This window comes from Cibotium barometz, chromosome 47 (genome assembly GCF_041138505.1).
Source record: "Cibotium barometz isolate CiBa-2024 chromosome 47, ASM4113850v1, whole genome shotgun sequence".
Classification (NCBI taxonomy): domain Eukaryota; kingdom Viridiplantae; phylum Streptophyta; class Polypodiopsida; order Cyatheales; family Cibotiaceae; genus Cibotium; species Cibotium barometz.
The window spans coordinates 1,010,028-1,020,229 of record NC_141092.1 but is presented as its reverse complement, the minus strand read 5'-3'; the positions used below and the strand labels follow the sequence as shown (position 1 = coordinate 1,020,229).

The window sequence follows — 10,202 nt, the reverse complement described above, 5'->3', positions numbered from 1 at the left end:
CTTGGACTGTCACTACAGAAAATGTAGGAGATACTCTTGTAGTTCTGACGCAGTTCTGTCTGCAGCAAGTTGAAAAGATTAGGGAATATCAAAATCGAGCTTATGTGGAAGAGCAGTTTGCAGAAGGCTAATGATCAATTTAGACAAATGCTTGTAGAAAAAGCTCAAGAAATTGAAATGTTGCAGAATCAGATTAAAGCTCTGAATGCTGACATGGCTGAGTTGAAAGTTTCTTCAGCCAAGGAGATCTTTGAACAGACTAGTCAGTTGGTTAAGAATAGATTGTCTCTGAAGTTGTTTGAAGAATGGACAACATCTTTGAAGGATAGTGTAGAGTCAGAGATGCAAAGATTTCTTGAAAGACAAGTGGAGCTTGAAATAGAGAATAGGATGCTTCTAAATAGATTGGAACCCTTAGAACAGATGAAGGAGCAAATATTAAGTGAGCATGAAGAACTATCTGTAGGAGGTGTTCTGGTCTCTGAAGCAGATGTGGGGAGAATCAAATCAGAAATGATCCAACAGGGATCAGTGATATGGAAAGAGATTAGAGAAAGAATTGGGCAGTTTGTTTTCAAGCCATATCAGAACCTCAAAGGCGTTGTGAACACAATGGATCAAGAGGTGAATTTGAAGCGCATTGCTCAATTGGAAGTTGAGGTGGTACAGCTTGTAGCTGAAAAGTTTAAATTTCAGAGCAAGGTGGATGAAACAGAGGATATGCTGGAATATAAGACGCCGAGTGGTTTTGCTCTGAAAAGCACAATCAGGCCAGAGGAGTCTTATATGATGGGGATAGAAAGTCCAAGTTCTAATCCTTTTAAGCTTGTTAAGTTGAAATCGTCTGCAGGGAAGCTGAAGAAGATTAGAGCCCTTTTTCAGACACAAGAAGAAGGAGCAGGTGCTGCTGAAGGACAAACATCTGGAGCTGTTCAGACAAAGAGCTCTGATGAGCACGTGAGCTTGCTGATGGGTATGGATAAAGCTTTACCAGATGATGAAGACCCTGAGACAGTGATCAACATTGCAAAGGAGGTTCAAATGGACGTGGAAGCACAGTAGGAGCAGGTCTTAGAGATTCAGACTAACCAACTGGGTCAGGCATAGTGATGCTCGGAATGTTTACCACAGTGTTTTTCAGCCCTAGTTAAAAAAAACAGACAAACACTAGGCATTTTCTTTTTAGGGAAATTTTATTTTGTTCTAGACACTCTCTTTACATGATCAGAGGTCTACTGCAGAATTCAGATTTTGCTGATCACGGATTGATGGGTTCAGGTCAAATTTTTGGGAAAAAATTTAGCCACCAGGCTGTGCCAAGTGTTAGGGCTTTCTTATGGAATTCTTAGACCTTAGTCAAAGGGCTTGGGGGTTAGTTACGTGTGGATGTACCCTTTGGGATCTGAACCGAGTAGTTATTACCCTGACAGTTGCATCTAGGGATTAGATGGATGGAACGTTGATTCTGATCGCTAAAATGAATGAAGGAGAAGTTTTGCTATGTCTTTTGCTCAGTATCTATTATGTCTTTCTTGATGTTTGTGCAATCATTATGCTGTCACGATGAATCAGAGTCTGCGCTCTGATGTGCTCTGAGTGGTGTTGAGTGATGTATTATTTATTAATGCCTTGTACATAACCTTTTATAGGGCCATGTACAAAGGCAAATTAGGGGCCTCCCTAATCTACGCCATTTATTTACATAAATAATTCGAGTGCTATAAATGTTGTTATTAATACTACTAGCAAAAATAGCAACATAAATAGCAACGAAACAACCCCAAGTTCAAGGGGTTTCTACTACTAGCAAAAATAATTCGAGTGCTATTAATACTACTAGCAAAAATAGCAACACAAATAGCAACGAAACAACCCCAAGTTCAAGGGGTTTCTTTACACATGGGTCCCCTCCTAATTTTGTTGTTAGATGGCCCATTTCTTATATAAGTGATATAATAGTGTTCATTTAAGCTCCTTCAATAAGACTATAAATTATAAGGTGGAGCATGGGATATGCAACATTCTTCCAATCATCATGAATCTACATCGACCGCATGTAGTCATCGTCATGTAGTTTAGACTCAAAGATATCCCTTAAGGAAGAAATATTCAAACGGAGGGACTTGTTGAATGATGAAATAATTAATGAAACTTCTAGTCCATGAATCTAAAATATTTTTTCAATTGGTCCATGTCTTCAACATGTATGTTTAACTTTAATGCATGGTAAAATGAATTATTTATGAAGTATTCGGAGGCAAACATATGTCACCCATTTCTTTATGATTATCAATTTCTTCTATCTGGTCCTCACTACAACCCCTTACCAAAATATAACCAACTAGCATGGCTAATAATGTAGGTAATTTATTCAAACTTGTTGGATGTTACCTATATTTTTAATATGCAATGTCATGTATTTGTCATATTTCTATCAATATTTGAAAGATCTCAAGAGTTATAATCTTTTTGTCTTATTTGGAATAAAATGATATGCTCTCAAATCTTCCTTGCATAAAATATATTTCTTTGATTTGTTTGCACACATACACATGCACACGTGCACACGCGCACGCACACACACACACACACACATGCATGTCTACACAAAGGGCTGTGTATGCGAAAACATTGGCACATTCTTGTTACAAAGTCGTAGCACGCGTGTGCATGCATGCATTGGCAAATAAACAAATCACAAAAATTCAATGTTTGCAAGGCATTTATGGCTTCATTTGGTGTTGTCTCATTTGAAAGATGCCACAATTGAAAGAGATAAGAGATTAAGACTTGATGTTCATCTCAACCACCACTGAAAAAGAGAGTAAGTTCATCTTGCCACACAAGAAAGAATTTTGGAGTGCTTTGGGGTCTCCATGCCTAGTTATGAAAAAAGTCTTGATGGAATAGTCTAGGTGGTCTTGTAGGCATTTCATGTGTTAAGCAATAATTGGATGTTGCTCTATGTGAGGTATGGACTATGTGTACTTGGATAGGGCACACCGATACAATGAACTTTGGACACAGGTAAGGTGTGTGTACATTTGAGATGGACCATGCGTACTTGGGTGAGGCACCGAAACCATGAACGTTGGACAAAGATATAAAGTGTGCACATGAAATAAGGATGGTTGGCATCTTTGCTCATTACAATTTTACTTCAAAACAATGATATGATAGGAAAAGGGATGTGAGATATTATATATACATATGTGTGTGTGTGTGTGTGTGTGTGTGTATGCACGCGTAACATACATGGTTTGCCATAGGTTTTTTTTTAAAAGATGAGCACTCATGTCCTTGGAGATGTTTTGATAGGAAATTGCGTATTTACATGCTGCTTGTGTACAACACACACACACACACACACACCACCACCGGCTCAAGGGTCAAGGGGTACACACATATATATATGTGTGTGTGTGTGAGATATATATATCTATGTATGTATGTGTGTATGTATGTAACATGCATGGTTTGGCATAGGTTTTAAAAGAGAAGCACTGGTGTCCTTGGTGAGTAGATGGTTTGCCAAACTCCCATGTGTGGTGCGATTAGTGCTTGAGCGGTTGAGCCTCTCCTTGCGGGGCTACGATTAATTCCACTAGTTCTAGTCGTCTGGTACTGCCGCCTGCACAAAAGCATGAGAGCTGCAAAGTGAAAAGCCGCCTCCTCAGTCCTCCTCAACCAGCAAGCTTGCAAAAAAAAATGTCACGTGAAATCACGCTGCACGCACCAAACTAGTGGACAAAATTTCTAGAAAAGGCTGCGATACTCCCTTACAAGCTTGTCTGCATGGGCCAAAAGCCCGCACGCAGCACTGGCACGATCACAACGCTAAACCCTGGGATTATGTTCATAATCGTTCACTTAATCTTCTATCTGCAGGCTGATTATGCTAACGCATAAGCTCAATAATCCTCTGTTATATACTTTCAATTCAACAACCCAATTGTAATGAGCTCAATAATTACATATTAGTGGTAATCGGAGGCGGCCTCCTGGATAGCCACATCCTGGGTTGCTGCAGCTTGGACGAAGGGGCTCTGCAGAGATCCAATTTGGTACTATTTCGACCATTATTATTATTACTGTTGCTGCTGCTATTCTTTGTGGAGAAGAGAAGGTGGCCAAGGCCAAAGCCGCCGCCGCCACCACCGCCATTGCTGCTACTGTTACCAGAGTTCTTTGATCTGATACAGACAACAGGCACAATATTGAGCACAGGAGCCACCCTAACGCTGTTCATGTTGTTGTTGTAAGAGGAGGATCTCTCCAGGCTTCTCCAGCCTTCCCTCTGTCTCATGGCTTTGAGCTGGTCATACTTTCTCTGCAAGCTCTTGGGGCTGTAGCTGCTGCTCCTCTCCAAGCTTCTGGCCCTCATAAGCCTGCAATGGCCGGCATCCATGCAGCTAACTGGCTCTCCAAGGGACAGCCTACCTGGGCTGTAAGTAGCCCCTGAGTGTCTCCCAGGGCTCCCGGCCCACCCACTCATTAGTGCCCCTGCAGAGTGCCTCCCTGGGCTCCAATGGCCTGAGCTCCCTGCTGGACTCATCGCCCCAGATGACCTCCTTGCTGGGCTCGTTTCACCTGACCCACCTTGCATTAATGGCCTCCTTAATCCCCTCATAATCCCATTACTGCCCCCTCCTAATCCCCTACATGATATCTCTTCATTTATCACCCTCCTTGATGCTGCAGAGCTCCTTGTGTTCTCATTGTTTCTCAGCTTAACTCTCAGCAGCTGCTGCTGCTGCTGCTGCTGTTGTGATGACCTTATAGATAAGCCCTCTTCAACATGATCACTCACCCTGTTGCTTCTCTGTATCCGAGCTAGGTTGCATGCGTTGCCACATAGCGAAGAATGGGCTACATTGTTCATCTGGGATTTCTTGTACTGTTGATGGTGGGCTTGGTGGTGGGGCTGGAAGGAGATCACAGGGCAGCCTAATTGCATCTCATCGCCAACACAGGCTGCCAGGAGGGGCTCCGAGGTGGAATTGCGAGCTTCCAGCAGCTTGCTGCCATCATCCGATCTGCAGAACAAACGTTTCGCTTTGCTCAGGGTCAAGGGGGGTTTCTCCGGCAATTTTGCTGCTGCTTTCTGCTTGCTACTTGAAGACTTGCAAAACAAAGAGGCTGCGGCTGCCTCCTGTGAAACAACGGTAGAGCTATGGGGTTTCACAGCTTTCTTCAACCCGAAGAGCTCTCTCAGCTTAGTAGAGCACCTTGGAGTCTTTGGGGATGTGGGCAGAATCAATTCCTTTGTTTTAACAGCTGGAGTTACTGCTCCATTAACTCTAGCAGACGATGATAACCTCTTTGTGAGCACCTTCTGATCAGAGCTTTTCCTTGCAGAAATCTGCTCTAATTGTTCACTGTTTAGCCCTGCACACTGACTAAGTAATTGCTGCTCAGATCCTTCGATGTACTGAGGGATGTAGAGAGGAAGCAGCTTGCCTTTGAAGAAGAGCTCATCTGCTGCCAGCATGTGCTTGCCATTGGCATTCTCACTCTCCAGCATAGACATAGCAAACTCAAACTCAGACATGGAATCCCTATCACCTGATCTCTCCTTCCCCTTGTGCAGATTTTCAGTAGCTTTGATGATATTGTTATTGTCTGCCCCTTCTGCTGGCGGTGCCACAAAATCTTTCGAGAAGGAGATTCTGGTAGGGCTCAGCCAGCCAAGTGATGGGGACAGGCAGGCTTCATTACAATCCTGCAAATGACTGCCTCCTGCTATCTTGACACTCTCCACCACCATGGTTCTGCAAGCCATTCTTGATGGAATGTTTATGTTAATCCCCGAGTAATTAGAAGAATACTAGATCAGATTATGTTCAGCTCTTACTTGATAATGTGCATTACTGTGATGCAACCCTCTTGCAACCTGCAATAGTAGTGTAATAGCACAGTACCTAAAGTAAGGAGCTTTACCACCAACATGCATCACTTCTAGGCATATCTTCAAAGTGCAAAGAACAATGCAGAGCAATTACCAGTAGCAAGAATACATTGTATTTGGTATATAAGGGGATTTTAAGGGGAGATTAATAGGAAGTTGTTTTAAGAGTACCTTCAGTGGCTCAAATTTTGCTTGAAGCTGTGTTGGTGTAAGCTCCAATTGATGAGCATTGAGCAGCAATCCTCACTCAAATTGTGCCCCTAACACTGTGTGCATTAAGAAGGTACAGCCTTTGTAGTACCCTCCGACAAGGATCATGGGTTTCATGTAGTGAGACCATGGCAATGAGTGAAACACAGAGAGCTATCATGACACAATCAACAACGAGAAGAGAGCTGTCCTATGGGCTCCGGTAACCCAAAAGGCAAGCTTAAAAGTTAAGAGCTTTCCTAAGTAGTACTGGCAAGACTATAATACATGAGGCTTAACAAAGAGGGCAAGGAGGAAAGCAAGTCAAAGAGAGAGGATCCTCAAAGATATTGGCTATCAGAAGTGGGCAGAGAGGAGGTGGGGATTCTAATTGAAGAAGGCAAAAAGCCTTCATTGCCCAAAGGAGAGCCTTTAAAAAAAATTAATGGTACTATACTACTATCATACTGTTAATATATATATATATATATGGGGAGTGACCTTTGAGCACAGAAAGCGATGTTGGTTTATTAAGGCAGGGTTGTAAAATTAAGCCAGGATTTTGGGGAAATGTTTTAATTTGTCTAGACAAATTAAGGTAGAGTTGTAAAAAATTAAGCAAATTACGATGGAGATTAACCTAAAGGTTTTAATTGTCCTTAATTAAATGCTAACCCTTGTAGTGTAGTGGTGGCCAACAATTACTAACGTGATGGAGACCTCATAAGCAAGACTCCAAGAGATGAAATAAAAGCATCATTAATTAACCAATATATATATATATTTTACAAAATATATATTCAGATATTTACCAGTACTTAGTACTGCAGCCTCCATCTTGTACAGCCGGGTAAAATTAGTTACAAAACGTATTAGTTAGCATCAGGATTAGCTTAATTGTGTGTTAGCACGCACCTCCACGTCGGACTCGCAATTCCTTTGAATTTTGAACCCCGCGCTGTCCACGTCAGCCTGCCATCCCATCGTGACGGGCTTTTAAGCTGCGTGCCCTGTCGCAGTGCACACATAAGCCCCTCTCTCTCTCTCTCTCTCTCTCTCTTCGTTCTCTCTCTACTCTCTATGTCCTCTCTCTTTGCTCCTCCCTTCTCTCTCTCTCTTCGTTCTCTCTCTACTCTCTATGTCCTCTCTCTTACCTTTCCTCCCCGTCCTCTCTCTCTCTCCGTTCTCTCTCTTCACTTCTCTCTAGGGCTAGGCTCTATCCCTTCTCTCTCTCTGTCTTCTCTCTTACCACACTCCTCCCCCTCTCTCTCTTCTCTCTCCTCCCTCTTGCCACGCTCTCTGACACACACGCCCCTTCTCTCTCTACCCTTGCAGCCTTTTTGGTCCCACCCCCACCACCATGTGGCCCTTCATCATGCCTTCCGCCTAGAGAGAGAGGCCAACACACACACACACATGTGTGTGTGCCCACCTTCCCCTTTAGCCATGTTCATTTGGGTCCACCTCATCCCACGCTCCCTTTCCTTTCAACTTATTATAAACGTTTTTTAAGCACATTTTTTAGATTCCAACTGAAAAGCAAATTGTCCTTTTAACGTAATTTTCTTTTAAAAAAAACAAATTCGACCTAGTCACAAAAAAAAATCTCTCCAAGCAACTACTAAAAAAGAGTGCACTATGCAACCAACAACTATGCCTACATGTAAGGAGTATGGGCACACAATTTCCCATAGCTGGTGGAGCAGGATTTGCATGGAATGTCTTGTCACTCACCTTCTTCCCATGAAAAATGCACTTAAATTTGTACTTACTCTCATAGTGCATGGATAAATCATGGCATTGATATTTGGGCACCCTCACTAGTGTTAGGTGTCCCTAAATTCTAATACCCTCCCAGATTCAAGCAAATATAAGCATAGTGCATGGATAAATCATGTCCATTGATAATTGGGAATCCTTTATTGTGAGTGTGTCTCTATACCAGGCCTAAAATTTGCAACCCTGCCCTAGACTTCAAAATTGAAGGCTTAGGTGCTATTTTGGCCTTCATTTGAAGCCCACTATTCAAGAAAATTTGCTTTTATGGGCTTATTTGCAAGCTTCTTTTTAGTGGTAGCCTTCACTTGAAGGCTAAGATGGCTTTGATGCCCATTGTAGCCTTCAAGTTTAAGGTCTGCTCTACACCCTAGATATTGGTTTCGTTATGTAGTTTCTAGTATCTGTGTGGCATCAACTAACATGGCTTGTTAATAAACGTTTTTTTCACTTCTTGGACACTATACATTGCTTCTTAACCCTCCCCTCGTCACCTCTCGGATACTAAAATCTTGTTTCAAAGCTAATTTGACATGAATTGAGAATTTTGCACAACACATAAAGTTGTACAAGCTACGTAGCATGTTTCTCTCAATCTAAAAAAATCAATAAGACCTCTTATGCAAGTTGCTCAAAGCAAAGTGCTATAATAAGCCAATAATAAAAGTGCTCAACTATACATAAAAAATGCTAAATCAAAACCATTACGTCACTTCTTGCAAGTTGCCATAGTAGTGAGGTAAGTTTGCAAATTAGGTTCTCAAAAGATATACCTTGTAATCAGTAATATAGAAAGTACATGTAAATTCCTAGAAGTTTGTGTACTTTATATTGTGGTCATGTGTGGGTCTCGTGCTATTTCAACAGTACGCACATCCACAACTAGGAATGTGTATTGTGTGAAGGAGGGAATTTATCTAAGACATTAGGCATAATATATAGCCACTTTTTATCTAATTTTCATTGAGATCAACATGCCCAAGTTTATCTTACACATCATTCTTGCACATAGATTCAAAGATTGATCCTTCATCTTTTATCATTGAGTTCCTAAAATTACACTTCTATCATTCTATCTAGAAATTTATGGCTAAAGGGTGTCATGTCCTAGTACAACTTTTGTCTAATATTGAATCATTTTTTGTGCGTTTTAGGCTCCATAACTACTAGTAACTTTGAGAAAAATATTATAATTTCCTATTATTACTTTAGAATAATGCTGGTTGCACACACACACACACACACACACACACAGAGGCTTAAAGATATTCCTATGAGGATGTGGCAGTTGATTCTTTAAAAAATCTAGAATCAAAGCATGTTATATTTCAGGTCTATGGATTCTCATGTGAGTAAATAGAGTTTTGCTTGAGAAAAGCAAATTATTACAAAACAATTCACTCAATTCTATGCCTATGTACACATGTATGTATGATCATGCCCATGTGCACACATGTGCATGCACCAATATGCTAATCCTATAAGACTAATAATGCAATAATAAGTCAAATAAAGATGGCATTCCATTTGATGCCACCTGCCTTGGCACCCATATCCCATGTGTACCATTTGGCTTAAGTTGTCATATGGCATTCAATTTGTCTCTATGTGTGGCACGGATCTAATTTTCTAGGAAAATAGATGGTTTTAAAGAAACTTTGCAAGAATTGATTTAATTCAAATAACTCATCAAGTACCACATGCTCAACACTTTCAATAATTGAATACCAATTGAATAAAAGAAAACATGAAATAAATTTGCACAACAAGAGATAGAGATAGAATGTACCACACAATACAAGATTGGGTGCAATCTCCCCCCTCAAGTGTGTAGCTCCCAATTCCACGACTTGAGTATTTAGAGAATTGTATTTATAAAAATAGGCCAAGGAGCTAATAATAGATGTGCGTACAATTTGGGCTTGCTTTTTCTGACTTTTTCATATTGCTTTACATATTATTAACCATATGAAAGTTCCTAAGGTTTATACATATCAAACCTTTCCCCAAATATGAATGCTAATGGGCCTTTACACATGAAGTAACCTTGTGCACACTTGCACACTAACCACATGAAAGGCTATAAATAATTTATGAAATACTAATACATGATTTAGCAAAATGATCACCAGTGATCTCCATCTTCACACCACCACTCAATCGACTAGCCATACGACACCTCAATCGATTCCATAGTGCGACACCTCAATCGGTACCCTCGCAAATCTCATGCCATGCTACACCTAAATCGGTACCCTCGCACATCTCATTACCTATACTCATAGACACAAACCACATTAGTTAAACAATTAATTGAACACATCAATTA

General features: G+C 40.9%; 1 protein-coding gene across 2 annotated transcripts; it reads right to left on the bottom strand.

Annotated features, from left to right (window-relative positions):
* Positions 1-3,435: 3,435 nt before the first annotated feature.
* Positions 3,436-6,539, bottom strand: LOC147611247 (uncharacterized). 2 transcript variants are annotated; one of them, XM_086785061.1, is made up of 4 exons: positions 6,080-6,539; positions 5,855-5,893; positions 3,975-5,771; positions 3,436-3,631 (listed from the first exon to the last, which is right to left on the bottom strand). In XM_086785061.1, exons 2-4 carry the CDS (start codon positions 5,866-5,868, stop codon positions 3,490-3,492), a joined length of 1,953 nt encoding a protein of 650 aa, XP_086641187.1. In that variant the 5' UTR covers positions 5,869-5,893; positions 6,080-6,539; the 3' UTR covers positions 3,436-3,489. The 2 variants fall into 2 exon arrangements, with proteins under 2 accessions (XP_086641187.1, XP_086641188.1); XM_086785062.1 differs by lacking the exon at positions 3,436-3,631 and adding an exon at positions 3,760-3,889 and having other exon boundaries at positions 6,080-6,538.
* Between the last annotated feature and the right edge of the window lie 3,663 nt (positions 6,540-10,202).

What these genes read in the sequence shown, in the direction of transcription:
- LOC147611247 (XM_086785061.1), bottom strand. An exon ending in CCTCCGATTACCACTAATAT is followed by an intron (nt 3,632 to 3,974) that starts GTAATTATTGAG and finishes GCTTTTGTGCAG; the next exon opens with GCGGCAGTACCAGACGACTA.